General features: G+C 45.4%; 1 protein-coding gene across 1 annotated transcript in view; it reads right to left on the bottom strand.

Moving 5' to 3' along the window:
• Positions 1-15,239, bottom strand: part of BMERB1 (bMERB domain containing 1) — a 167,247-nt gene that overhangs the window by 15,961 nt on the left and 136,047 nt on the right. The window contains exon 3 of the mRNA XM_012477438.2: positions 6,529-6,602. Within this exon, the coding sequence (XP_012332861.1) occupies positions 6,529-6,602 (74 nt within the window). The remainder of the gene's footprint in view (positions 1-6,528; positions 6,603-15,239) is intronic.

Genomic DNA, 15,239 nt, shown 5'->3' on the forward strand with positions numbered 1-15,239 from the left:
TAAAACAATAGCCAGAAGTTAGAATCTGGAGATGTTTTGTTCTCTTTGGAAACTAAAGATAAACATCTTAACATATTCGTCTGAGTTGTTTTTCAGAAACCCAGGGCCTTACCGAATGGATCACTGGCATATAGACATCAGATAAGGGAAGACTAAGGACTGAATTCTATCTTTCCTTTTTCTAAATATCTTCCTGAGAGGCTTGGAGGGACTCACACCCACAGGCCAGGGCTGACATTCTTTTCTGCTGACCTCCAATTTTTATTATTTTAATTTTTTATTTTCTTTCTTTAAGGCAGAGTCTTGCTGTGTTGCCCAGGCTGGAATGCAGTGGCACAATCTTGGCTCACTGCAACCTTCCTCTCCTGAGTTCAAGCAATTCTCCTGACTCAGCCTCCTGAATACCTGGAATTACAGGCAGGCGCCACGACGCCCGGCTAATTTTTGTAATTTTAGTAGAGACAGCAGTCTTGCCATGTTGGCCAGACTGATCTCAAACTCTTAGCCTCAAGCAATCTGGCCACCTCAGCCTCCCAAAGTGCTGGGATTATATACAGGAGCCACTGCGCCTAGCCTTGACCCTGGTTTTTAAACAAAGCTTCTCTTTCTTAACCAATTGCAAATTAGAAAATCTTCCAATCTACCTATGACCTGTAAGCCCTAGCCTCAAGGTATGCTGCCCTTTTAGGCCAAAACCAATGTGTAATCTCCATGTTTGATTTACAATTTTGCCTGTAACTTCTGCTTGACTGAAATTTATCCCTGCCTTTAAAAACCCTTACTGAAACCGCCATCGCAAAATTATAACTGAGACAGTGAAAGAGATTCAACCTAATCAACTCCATCTCGCTTCTAACCTCCAAGCTGTCCTTGTTCATTCCTGGGCATAGGCTGAACTAACTTTGGGAGGAACTTAGTTTACAGTTTAAAACAAAGATGTTAACAGCCCTTTCCCAAAACAAACTCCCTTCTTGCATGGGAACTAGACTGAATTTGTAGGCGACATGGTTAGGCTTTGCATCCTCACCCAAAACTCATCTTGAATTGTAATCGCTACTATCCTCGTGCGTCAAAGGAGAGACCACGTAGTTCCTTCTACATTCATTCTCCTTCCTGCCACCTTGTGAAGAAAGTGCCTTGCTTCTCCTTCACCTTCCCCCACGATTGTAAGTTTTCTGAGGCTTCCCCAGTCATGCTGAACTGTGAGTCAATTAAAACTCTTTCCTTTATACCCAGTCTCAGGCAGTTCTTTATAGCGGTGTGAAAGTGGACTTAACAAATTAGCCAAAAGATTCAAAGTTATGATGTAGGAGTCATGCAGCCAGAGGCTACAAGATGCTGACCCTCCCCAAGTTACTCCTGAAGATAACATCACTATTGTAAAACCTAAGATCAGTGCTTGAGATATTTTGCAGACCCTGCACTTGATGGGTCAGCTGGCACCCAGATTGATAAACTGGCTCATCTGATCTTGTCACCCCCACCCAGGAATTGACTCAATGCAAGAGGACAGCTTTGACTCCCTAAGACTTCATCTCCGACCCAACCAATCGGCACTCCATACTCACTGCACCGCACCCCTACCTCCATCCACCAAATCATCCTTAATCACTCTAATCCTGGAATACTCAGGGAGACTGATTTGAGTAATAATAAAACTCCTGTCTCCCTCACAGCTGGATCTGTGTGAATTACTCTTTCTCTATTGTAATTCCCCAGTCTCGATAAATCAGCTTTGTCTAGGCAGAGGGCAAGGTGAACCTGTTGGGCAGTTACATTATGTACAAGCCATTGAGGAGGTCATGCTGGGAATATTAGCTGCCCAGTCCTCCTTGCTTGGAGCCTTGCAAATAAACTTCTTCCTTTTTACCACTGCAAAACCTCTGGATAGACAGCTGGTCTTACTGTGCCAGGTGAATAGACCCTAGTTGTATTAGTCCATTTTCATACTGCTGATAAAAACATACCTGAGATTGGGTAATTTATTAAAGAAAAAGAGGCTTAATGGACTCACAGTTCCATGTGGCTAGGGGGGCCTCACAATCAGGGCAGAAGGCAAAAGGCACATCTAAATGGTGGCAGGCAACAGAGAAAATGAGAACCAAACGAAAGGGAAAATCCCTTATAAAAGCATCAGATCTTGTGAGACTTATTCACTACCATGAAAACAGTATGGGGGAAACTGCCCTCCCATGATTCATTTATCTCCCACCAGGTCCCTCCCACAGCACATGGGAATTATTGGAGCTACAACTGAGGGTGAGATTTGGGTGGAGACACAGCCAAACTGTATCACTAGTTGAGTTCTATTACAATGCCAGAGTCCAAAGCCAACGATGCCAGAGCAGCTGCACTGGGATTTCTATGGGTGGTGAATAGACTCTGGTACTTTTCCTCCATTCCTTTGTTGTTTTATGTTTGACATTTAACTTTTTTGTTTTGGTAACAGCTTTATTGCAATATGATTCACACACCATGCAGTTCATCTGTTCCAAGTGTATTTGCAAGTTATGCAACCATCACCACAATCCATTTTAGAACATTTTAATCACCCCCAAAAGAAACCCCATGCCCACTAGCTGTCACTCTCTTTCAATTAGGAGAGTCTATTCACTCATTTTTTCTCATGGCCTGTTCAGTGCTGGGCACCTAGTAATGCTCATGAAAGCTAGAGGATTCAGTTCTCCTGTCATCGCACACACTACCCTTACAACAAGACTGTGTCAAACACGCCTACACCTTGCATTTGTTATTTATGGGATATTCACAACAACCATGCGGAGGTGCTATTATTGGCCTCATTTTCCACACAAGGAATTCAAGATGCAGAGAAATTAAGTCGTGAACTTTCACGAAGTTCACCTACCTACTAAGGCTGAATTCAAACCCAAAATACTGCACCCTAACTACTAAAGTAGTAGCTCTTATGTGGGGACTATAGGCTGCAAAGTGTCTGAGAAGGTCTCAGTCAATCTCGAGGTTTATTTTGCCAAAGTCAAGGAGGCGCCTGGGAAAAAGAGACAGAGGCAACAGTAGGATCCTTGGCCTGTGCTTTTTCCTGCAAAGGCTTTTCAGGATTTCAATATTTAAAGGGAAAAGAGAGGGCAGGAAGGGGAGGATTGCATTCCCTGGCCCTCGGTGAATCTGCATTTTACATAGGATAAGGGAAACGTGGAGTAGAGGAGGAAGTCAAATATGCATTTGTTTCCGGATGGGCGGAGGGATGATGATTCTAGTCTCGTCTTTGTCCCCTACCTATGAGGATAAGCTGTTAATTTACATTGTCAGGGTGAGGGAGGCCCCCTGGGAAAGCAGATGGCCTTCTATCTTGCAGCTAGCTATCTGTTCAGGAAAAAAAGAAAGGCAGTTTTTTGCATAGCTCACAGTTCCCAAGCTTAACTTTTCCTTTTGGTATAGTGAATTTGGGGTCCTGGGACTTCATTTTCCTTTCACTGGGCAATGTTGAATGCTCCCCAGTTTCACTTGGGGTACATTCAGCAACATCTGGATGTCTGTATACATTTTTGATTGTCACTGTCAGAGGGGTTTGAACCAGAGCAACTCCATTTTGAATAGGGGCTGGGTAAAATAAGGCTGAGACCTACTGGGCTGCAAGCCTAGGAGGCTAGACATTCTAAGTCACAGGGTGTGACAGGAGTCTGGCACAAGATACAGGTCACAGAGACCTTCCTGATAAAACAGTATCAGTAAAGAAGCTGATCAAATCCCACCAAAAACAAGATGGTGATGAAAGTGACCTTTGGTGGTCCTCACTGCTAATTATGATGTATTAGAATGTTAAGAGGTGCTCCCACCAGCACCATGACGGTTTACAAATGCTGTGGCAACATCAGGAAATTACCGTATATGGTCTAAAAAGGGGAGGAACCCTCAGTTCTGGGAATTGCGCACCCCTTTCCCAGAAAACTCATGAATAATCCACCCCTTGTTTAGCATGTACTCAATAAATAGCTATAAGTATAAACAGTTGCGCAGCCCAAGCTGCTGCTCTGCCCATGGAGTAGCCATTGTTTTATTCCTTTGGTTTCTTATAAACTTGCTTTCACTTTGCTCTACAGACTCGCCCCAAATTCTTTCTTGCTCTTGGTCCAAAAACCTTGGGGTCTGGATCAGGATCCCTTTCTGATAACACCACCACTACGGGATGGGGGGAGGTAGGTTGTGCTAATGGCCTGTAGTGGGTAGAGGCCAGGGATGAAACTCAGCATCCCACAAGACACAACACAGAGCCCCGCTTCCCCAACAAAAAACGATCAACCCCAAAGGATGATACTGACATTTGTCAGTCCCAGATGTCAATAGTTCAAGGTTGGGAAACGCTGCTCTAAGGCTCATCATGCTGCACTTACAGCTCAGTAATAACTGCCACTTATGGGTGCCCATGTGTGCTGGGCCCAGTCTCTTTCTACTAACTTGTGAGCTCTTTGAAAGTAGAGAACTGTTCTCTGTTCATCACTGCATGCCCAGCACCTCGGTTCAGGGCTTGCTGCAGAACGGCCTCTTGGGACACACTTATTGAACTGACAGCATGGCAAAAACATTCAAGTCAAGGACAATGGTGAGTGCTTATCTGGCCTCAGTGAAAACACCTTTGCAAAAATGGTAACAGTGAGAAAATTATCACAGTGAAAGGGATCTGCTCTAACCAACCCCATCTTGCCTTTAACTTCCAAACTGCCCTTAATCATTCCCAGGCTTAGGCCAAGCTATCTTTGGGAGACATTTAGTTTATGGTTTAAATGATTATAACCCTTCTCAACAACTAAACTGCCTTTGTAAAGCTAATAAAAGGCCACCATGTTAGAAGGATGGGAGGTGGCTGAATTCTGCTAAGGCACAGACATAAATAACTACAGCCATTATTCCAGAGGTCACAAGATTCACAACTTACCCAATTACTCCTGCAGGTAACATCACTTTTGCAGAACCTAAGATCAGCCTTTTGAGATACGTTTTTAGGTGTTTGCATTTCTGATGACCAATGGCTCCACCTGGACCTGCCACCCAGAGGTGGACTTAGCACCCTCGAGAACCGTTTTTCACACCCCTATGACTGCAGCCCCAACCAATCAGCAGCACCATTCTCATATAGCTTGGATGTGTGTCCCCACCCAAATCTCACACTGCAATGTGATTCCCAGTGTTGGAGGTGTGGCCTGATGAGAGGTGATTGGTGTGGCACCTCCCCTTCACTTTCTTGCTCCTGCTCTGATCATGTGACATGCCTGCTCCCTTTTCTTCTGCCGTGATTGTAAGTTTCCTGAAGCCTTCCAGCAGCTGAGCAGACACCAGCATCATGCTTCTGGTACAGCCTGTAGAACTTTAGCCAATTTAAGCTGTTTCTTTATAAATTACTCAGGTATTTCTTTTTTCTTTTTCTTTTCTTTTGAGTCAGAGTCTTGCTCTGTCACCCAGGCTGGAGTGTAGTGGTGAGATCTCACCTCACTGCAGCTTTCACATCCTGGGTTCAAGCAATTCTCTCACTTCAGCCTCCTGAGTAACTGGGATTACAGGCCACAACCCCTGGCTAGTTTTCGTATTTTTAGGAGAGATGGGGTTTCACTGTTAGCCAGGCTGTTCTCAAAGTCCTGACCTCAAGTGATCTGCCCGCCTAGGCCTTCCAAAGTGCTGGGATTACAGGCATGAGCCATAATGTCCAGCCTGGGACTAGTACTTTGATAAGGGTAAGCCCCACAGAGAGCACCTAACCCAGCCTGATGGGCAAAGGAAGATTTTTTGGAGAAGTCACCAAGTAAGTCAGGCATTAATAACCAGCAAATCTGGGGTGACTGTCTGTTCCCAAGTAGGATAATAATGGTCATAACTGCTAATATTTACCGGACTCTTGAAGCCGAATATCAAGCTAAGCAATTAGTTTGCATTATCACATTGATCTTTATGGTATTTATGTATTTTAATTTGATTAATTTTAATTTTAATTTAATTTGCCCAGGCTGAAGTGCAGTGGCATGATCTCAGCTCACTGCAACCTCCGCCTCCCAGGCTCAAGCGATTCTCCTGCTTCGGCCTCCTGGCTAGCTGAGATTACAGGTACCCGCCACCACACCCGGCTAATTTTTGTATTTTAACTAGTGATGGAGTTTCACCATGTTGGCCAGGCTGGTCTCGAACTCCTGACCTCAAGTGAGCTACCCTCTTCGGCCTCCCAAAGTGCTGGGATTACAGGCATGAGCCACCATGCCCAGCCTCTTTATGATATTTATACTCAATGAATCAGGTCCTCTTACTGTCACTACCCAATTTTCAGAGGAGGAGAAATTGAGTCTCAGAGAAGTACAATGACTTGCCCAAGGACAAGAAGGTGATCAGAATTAATTAGGACTTGAACCCAGGTCTGCATGACTTCAAGTTGTGTTTGAAACATGTGGTCAGGGAGTACTGCATCGCAAGAATTAGGCTCTGTCTTCCAGACCCAGGGGTACAGATGGGCCAGGCTGGGGGCCCCCAGGCATCTTCTTAGCACAAGGTGAAGTTGCAAATGGTTACCTGGGATGGCGACCAAGTTCTGCAGCTCCTGCTTCAAGTCCATGATGTCCTTGCAGAGCTGGATGTCATCCATCCTAGGGAAACGGGATACCACCAACATCAGGTTACATCAGCAGAGCATTACACCCTGAACACCACCCAGTTAACACAAAGAGGGCTGCTGAAGGTGGGGTATCTTTTGAGGAAGCTATACATGCTAATTGTAGAAGTTTTCCCTCAGAAGGAAAAAGGCAAACACTGCTCAATTATCCCACAACTTAGAAATGATCCATCACTCTTTTTGTTTTTTGTTTTATTTTATTTACTTTATTTTTTTTTGAGACAGAGTCTCATTCTGTCACCCAGGCTGGAGTGCAGTGGCATGATCTTGGCTCACTGCAACCTCCGCGTAGCTGGGGCTATAGGCTAATTTTTAAACAATTTTTTGTAGAAACAGGGACCTCGCTATGTTGCCCAGGCTGGTCTTGGATTCCTGGCTTCAAGCAATCGTCCCACCTCAAAGCTGGGATATAGGTGTGAGCCACTGCACCCAGCTGCCTCCAGATTTTAAAAAATGGACATGCTTATACTACAATATGTGATACCATTGTTACTGTACAAAAATGTTCTGTAATTTGCTTTTTTCAATTTAATAATCTTTAATAGTCTTGGGCATCTTTCCATATCAGTATATGCAAATCTCTACATTTTTAGTGGCTGCATAGTATTCCGTTTATAGGTACACAGTGATGTATTTTATTTTTATTTATTTTAATTTTAATTTTTTTTTTTAGACAGAGTCTCACTGTCTTGCCCAGGCTGGAGTGCAGTGGTGTGATCTTGACTCACTGCAACCTCCACCTCCCAGATTCAAGTGATAGCCTCCAGAGTAGGTGGGATTACAGGTGTGAGCCACCCCACGTGGCGCTGATATACAGTGATCTATTTAACTATAATGTAGTTAACTATTCCCCTATTCATAGGCATCTGGGTTGTTTCCTAATATATTTCTAGGATAAATTCCTAGAAATGCAATTGCTGAGTCTAGTGACATGAACACTTATATTTTAGTAGGAAATTCCAAATTGCCCTCTAGAGAGATTGTATATGACATTCCCAACAGTGTGGTGGTTGGGGGTGGTGGATGCTGGCTCCTGTAATCTCAGCAATTGGGTTGCTTTTGCAACCCAGTTTTGCATTACACGTTATAGTTTTGCATTACACATTATTCTAGTTTTGTGTGTATGCTACAAATATTAACTAATCTTACTGTAAACAATATTTGTAATGGCTGTCTGCAGTTTCACAAAGGAGATTCATTGAGATGGTGCTAATTATGCCCTCATCTTGATTACTAAAGCTGGCTTTTCAGGATGTTTGAGCAATTTTGGCTACTGTAGGATGAATATCAGTGCCTATAAGGCTTTTTCTCCATGTTGGATTTGGGGTTTAGATTCTCAGAACTGGAACCACTATGTACAAAGGGCTTGATATTTCCACAGCTGTTGAGATACATCTTCAAATTGCTTCCCCGTGATACATAAGTTCACATTCACTCTGCATGTCTTTGTTTTTTTTATTCTTGTTGTTTTGCTTTTTGAGACAGAGTCCTGCTCTATCACCCAAGGCACAATCATAGCTCATTGCAGTCCTGAACTCCTGGGCTCAAGTGGTCTTCCCACCTCAGCCTCTAAAGTAGCTGGCACTACAGGTGTGCAGCCACCATGTCCAGCTAATTCTTTTTTTAACTTTTAAACTTTTCATAGAGATGACGTCTTGCTATTTCCCAGGTTGGTCTCGAACACCTGGCCTTAAGTGATCCTCCCACCTTGGCCTTCCAAAGTGCTGGGATTACAGGTATGAGCCACCACACCTGGCCTGCATGTCTTTATTGAACATCTACTATGTGGGGCACTGTTATCATCTCTGGCACTTGCAGCAGCAAAGAAGACCTAGCCCTTATGAAGATGACATTTTGCTAGCAGAGGCAGAAGATAAACACAAATCAAATACTTCAGATGTTACAAAGAAGGTGAGTGATGGAGTGGGTCACTTGGAGCCAATATCTTACTTTGCTTCTGACAACTGTCCTAGGAAAAGCCAGAGGACAGCAATCATATTTTCATTTTACTCATGCAGAAACAGGTAAAGAGGCTCAACTGTGTACACACAGCTCATGGGAGCAGGAGCAGAACTGGAAATCGACCCTTGGAGTCTGAGTCCACTGATCTTTCTGCCTCATTCCTCAGGGTCTACATCAAGGACTGAAAGGAGTCAGCAGACTCCTTTCAGCAGTGCCATCTGTAGACCAGCATGGGGCCCTGTCTTAGTCTGTTGAGTGTTGCTATCAAGGAATGCCTGTGGCTGGATACTTTATAAAGACAAGAGGTTTATTTGGGTCACGATTCTGCTGGCTGGAAGATGGGACATCTGGCGAGGGCCTCAAGCTGACTATACTCATGGAAGGTGAAAGGGAGCCCATGTGTGTAGAGATCACAGGGCAAGAGGGGAAGCAAGAGAGAGGGGGAGGTGCCAGGCTTTTTTTAACCACCAGCTGTCCAGGAACTAAAAGAGCGAGAACTCACCCACCCCTACCTCCCAGGGAGAGCTTAATCTATTCCTGAGGGATCCACCTCCATGACCCAAACACCTCCCACTAGGCCCTATGATATCATTTGGATCTGTGTCCCTGCCGAATCTCATGTCAAATCGTAATCTCTAATGTTGGAGGAGGGGCCTGGTGGGAGGTGATTGGATCATGGGGGCAGATATCTCCCTTGCTGTTCTCGTGATAGTGAGTGAGTTCTCACGAGATCTGGTTGTCTAAATGTGGGTAGCACCCTGCCCCTTGCTCTCTTCCTCCTTCTCCAGCCATGTAAGATGTGCCTGCTTCCCCTTCACCTTCCACCATGATTATAAGTTTCCTGAGGCCTCCCCAGCCATGCTTCCTGTACAGCCTGTGGAACTGCAAGTCAATAAAACTTATTTTCTGTATAAATTACCCAATCTCAGGTAGTTAAAACAATGTTTTTATAGTAGACATAGAGTTACACCATGTTGCCTAAGCTGGTTGCAAACTCCTTGGCTCAAACGATCCACCCACTTCAGCCTCCCAAAGTGCTGGGATTACAGGCATGAGCCACCGTGCCCGGCCTCAGGAATTTCTTTATAGAAATGTGAGCACAGACTAATTCCCACATGAGATTTAAAGGGGACAAACATACAAACCACAGCAGGGCCCCTTGCTTTTGCCACACAAGAACAACTCATGCTGTCCATTCTAATCTCAGCATCCTAGTTTCAGGACAAGAGGCAGAAATACCTTGCTTCAGCCTGCATCTCTTGTTGCCAGAGGCACACCAAGAATTTCTCAAGCCCTGCCCTGGAATGTCCTAGCAGGTGACAGCTGCCTCGAATGAGCATGGGCTTGCCAGGACGGCACAGACTGTTCCCGTGGGTTTCTATCAGCGATCGTTCAGCTGGAGAGACTTCGAATGCTTTCGCAGAGATCAGGCTCTATCAGGGCAATCTTGGTCGCCAGGGATGTTTGGCAATGCCTGGAGACATATTTGGTTATTATAATTGAGCGTGTGTTGGCAGGGGCTGTGCTTGCTACTGACATCTGGTGGGTAGAGACCAGGGACACTGCTAACCATGTTACTGTGCACAGAACAGTTCCCACAACAGAGAGCGAGCCGGCCACCATGGCAATCACATTGAAGTTAAGGAATCTTGGATTCTAACCACAGAATTAGCACATTCTTGAGAATTTTTGAGAGGCAAGAGAGGAAAAGATGGAAAAAGGACAAAAGGAGGACAGGTAGTGAGGAGGAGGCAGAGTTCTGGCACCAAACAACTGTGGCTCAAAGGGGCCGTGGCGCAGTGACTTCCTTCTCTGTCTCGCTTCACTCATCTGTAATTATTTATTTTTCTTTTCTTTTCTTTTCTTTTTTGAGACAGAGTTTTGCTCTTGTTGCCCAGGCTGGAGTGCAATGGTTGGAGTGCAGTGGCACAGTCTTGGCTCACTGCAGCTTGGCCTCCCAGGTTCAAGTGATTCTCCTGCCTTAGCCTCCCAAGTAGCTGAGATTACAGGCATGTGCCACCAGGCCCAGCCAAATTTTTTTTTTTTTTTTTTTTTTTATTTAGTAGAGACAAGGTTTCACCATGTTGGTCAGGCTGGTCTCGAATGGTGATCCATCTGCCTTGGCCTCCCAAAGTGCTGGGATTACAGGTGTGAGCCACTGCAGCTGGCTGTCATTTTGTAAATAGGAATGATGGCAGTACTACTTGCTGGGATTATTATGCACATCAAACACTGAGCACAGTGCTTGGGACATATACAGTTAAATGCCCAATACATGCTATCTAATATTACTATGTTTTTAGAGACAGGGTCTTGCTCTATCACCCAGGCTGAAGTTCAGCAGTGCAGTCATAGCTCACTGCTGCCTCAAACTCCTGGGCTCAAAGGATTCTCCTGCCTTAGCTTCCCAAGTAGCTGGGACTACAAGCATATATGCCTACACTCGGCTAATTTTTAAATTTTTTGTAGAGATGGGATCTTGATAGGTTGGCCAAGATGGTCTTGAACTCCTAGCCTCAAGCAATCCTCCTGCCTCGGCCTCCCAAAGCACTAGAATTACAGGCATGAGCCACCACCCTTGGCCTTTACTATTATCATTAGCTGTGAGAAAGAAGCAGAGAATGGCCAGGCACAGTGGCTCACACTATAATCCCAGCACTTTGGGAGGCTGAGGCAGGAGGAGCACTTGAAGTCAGGAGTTCGAGACCAGCCTACCCAACATGGTGAGACCCTGTCTCTACTAAAAATACAAAAATGAGCCAGGTGTGGTGGCGCATGCCTGTAATCTCAGCTTCTCGGGAGGCTGAGCCAGGAGAATTGCATGAACTCGGGAAGCAGAGGTTGCAGTGAACCAAGATCACACCACTGCACTCCAGCCTGGGCAACAGAACAAGATTCCATCTCAAAAAAAAAATAGATAAATAAAAAATAAAGAAGCAGAGAAAAAAAGGAAAGATAAAAGGATGCAGAAGAAGCACTCTTTCTGAGGAATGGAGCGAACATGTAAACATTTTTTTTTTGAGACGTAGTCTTGCTCTGTTACCGCTGATGGAATGCAGTAGTGCAGTGGTGTGATCCTGGCTCACTGCAACCTCTGCCTCCTGGGTTCAAGCGATCCCCTGCTTCAGCCTCCTGAGGTAAAACTTTTTCAAAAATAACTTTCAGTTACTATAGTTCTCTTTGTAAAAGTTCTTATTTTTATTTTTGTTTGAGAAATGGTCTGGCTCTGTCACCCAGGCCGGGAGTGCAGTGGTCCAATCTTGGCTCACTGCAATCTCTGCCTCCTGAGCTCAAGCCATCCTCCTCCTCAGCCTCTGAAGTCTGGGAATATACACCACCACTATGCCCAGATAATTTTTTGTGTTTTTGGTAGAGACAGGGCTTCGCCATGTTGCCCAGGCTGGTCTCAAAGTCCTGGGCTCAAGTGATCCATCCACCTCAGCCTCCCAAAGTGCTGGGATTATGGGCATGAGCCACTATGTCCGGCCAATAAAAGTTTGTAAATAGCATTTTTATCGGATTGTAGAATGGATCCCTAACCACTGTAGAAATTTTGGAAAATACAAACAAATACAAAGAGGGAAGCTAAAAGTGTGCATGACCTTGACCTACATGTAACAGAGGCCGCTTCCACTCCGGGACTTTTGGTGGATTTCACACCAGTCTTTTTCCTCCATGTAACCAAAGGGTGGCAGGCTTGCCCTGGGGGCCTTTGCCCCAGCCCTTTGTCCCTCGCTAGGCTGCACTTAACATGTCACTGAATCCTCCCAAGAGATCCAAGCCTACAACCCATTGACAAGCAGGTGGAATTCTACAGGAGAGCTGACAGGAATCACGCTGCAGGACTCCATCAATGTCCCCATGAGATGGCTCTGTTTTCCTCATGCCCTATCTCTTCTCTCCCTCTCTCTACCTCTTCCACACAAAGGAGGACCATCAGGTCCTAAATCAAGCTTGTCCAAACCTGGCCCAGGATGGCTTTGAAGGTGGTCAAACATAATTTTGTAAACTTTCTTAAAACATGAAATTTTTTTTGTGTGATTTTTTTTATTAGCTCATCAGCTATTGTTACTGTTAGTGCATTTTATGTGTGGCCCAAGACAATTCTTTCATCGTGGCCCAGGGAAGCCAAAAGATTGGACACCCCTGTCCTAAATAATTCAGCTTTGTTCTTCAACTTACAAACCCCAGAAGGACCCCAAAGGACCATGAGGGTTTTGGCAAAACCAAAAGTCTCATGGTCCTTTGAACATCCCCCCAAGAAAGAAGCTTGTCCCCCCACCCCAAGCTGTCCATTATTCACCTAACTAAAAATCAAGTCTTTTTCTGGAAGATGGAAGGATGGGTTCTGCCATTAAGAAATCAGCATTTGGCCGGGCGCGGTGGCTCACGCCTGTAATCCCAGCACTTTGGGAGACCGAGGCGGGTGGATCACGAGGTCAAGAGATCGAGACCATCCCGGTCAACATGGTGAAACCCCGTCTCTACTAAAAATACAAAACATTAGCTGGGCACAGTGCTGCGTGCCTGTAATCCCAGCTACTCAGGAGGCTGAGGTAGGAGAATTGCCAGAACCCAGGAGGCGGAGGTTGAGGTGAGCCGAGATCGTGCCATCGCACTCCAGCCTGGGTAACAACAGCGAAACTCCGTCTCAAAAAAAAAAAAAAAGAAGTCAGCATTTACAGACCATTTACTATGAGCCAGGCATCACACTCAGCACTTTCTGTGCATAAATTCGTCTAGACCCTCACAGCAGTCCAGGAAGAGAGACATTATTTTAAGCCCCATTTTACAGATGAGTACGTGGAGGTTAAGCAACGCGCCCAAAGTTCCGTACTGGTAAGTGACCTTCGAGATTCAGCCCTAGCTCCTGCTCTTGACAATTTCACTGTGTTGTCTCTTCTACATATGGCTGCAAGAGTTGCAGACCTTCGCCTCCCCCTTTCTCCCAGAGCTCTTATTTGTCCAGGAGGCAACCTGCCCAGTCTTGATGGAAGCCAGTCACAGAATCCCATTTGCTTTGGCCAGACACGCACGTTTCCTGGCTCTCTTGCAACTAAAGGTAGCCATGACATCTCTGGGCCAATTCAATGCAAGAATAAGTATGCTCGGGCAGGCTTCTGGGAAGGATGATTAGGGCCTTGCATTCTCGCCGCTCCTGGTCCTAAGCTCCTATAGCTTCTCAGGTGAGGTGGTGAAACTGAATGCTAACCTGATTAAGCCCACCAAACTTCACTTGCCTTGCTTGCTTTTAACCACTTACTTCTAGCTGATCTTAAAACTTAGATAGCTAAAAGTCAAACAGCCAAACAGTAGATAACTTGACGTGTATGTGACAGATTATATATTGTTTACTGAGAAACGATAGCAAGGAACACCAAGCCATCTCCAGGCAGAAAACTGCTGAAATAGTAAGCAATATGCACCAGTCATGCACTAGTTAAACCAGTTCCCAAAACGCAGAATACATGACCTTGTCCCCATTGCTGACTCACGAAGGGCGCTTTCTAGCTTATCTCTATCTTAGTAGTGAACTGGCACTATCTGCCGATTTAGTCTATCTTTATTCTATGAAGAAACACTGAACACCTGCTTAGTAAAAATAACCGCAGCCGGGCATGGTGGCTCACGCCTGTAATCCCAGCACTTTGGGAGGCTGATGTGGGTGGATCACGAGGTCAAGAGATCAAGACCATCCTGGCCAACATGGTGAAACCCCGTCTCTACTAAAAAAATACAAAAATTAGCCGGGCGTGGTGGCATGCGCCTGTGGTCCCAGCTACTCGGGAGGCTGAGGCGGAAGAATCGCTTGAACCGAGGTGGAGGTTGCAGTGAGCCGAATTGTGCCACAGCACTCCAGCCTGGCAACAGAGCAAGACTCCGTCCAAAAAAACAAAACAAAAAACAAAACAACTTGTTCACAAAGAATAAATACGTGGGTCAGAGTCTGCTCTGGGCTTTCAGCTGAGAAGTGCTGCCAGTCAGTAGTCCTGTGACGTCCCACTGTTTCCCACTTTTGCAGTCTATCTTTGTGTCTGTTGCTTAATTCCTTCGGTGCCGCCTGGGTCGGGGTCTCTATGACCAAGCTGGTCCCAGCAATAAAGATACCTACATCCCATCTTCAGGGAGACAGATATGAGAACTTTTCTCCTACCTCCTTGCTTGGCTGCACTGGTGTGAATAAATCCTTTTCTTCTGCCAAATCTATCCTAACAGTGATTGACTTACTATGCATGAGCAGAAGGGGACAGGTTTGCTATCTATGACAGAGGGGAGGAGAGGAAACAGCCAGACTCTTGATAGCATCCTTGGGCCACCCCACTGACCCCCAGGCCACCTGCATCTGGACTGCTTATCAAGTAAATATTAAATGTCCTTATGACTGAAGTAGTGTGACCAACTGACTTGGTTTGCCTGGGGCTGTCCCATTTTCTGCACTGCAATTTCCAGATCCATAGAGACCTCTCAGTCCCAGGCAAACAGAGACAGTTGCTCACCCAAGATTTAAGACACAAGTTATTGGATGCTCTGTTACTTGCAGCTGAAGACATTTTCACGGACTTGTGTGTGGATCGGTGCATTTCTAATGTGTATTGGATCAAGACACACCTACATCTGTGCTGCTTATTGCAAGCATGACATCATGATG

The sequence above is a fragment of the Aotus nancymaae genome, unplaced genomic scaffold (genome assembly GCF_030222135.1).
Source record: "Aotus nancymaae isolate 86718 unplaced genomic scaffold, 86718_ANA_hifiasm-v0.15.2.pri h1tg000049l, whole genome shotgun sequence".
NCBI classification, from domain to species: Eukaryota; Metazoa; Chordata; class Mammalia; order Primates; family Aotidae; genus Aotus; species Aotus nancymaae.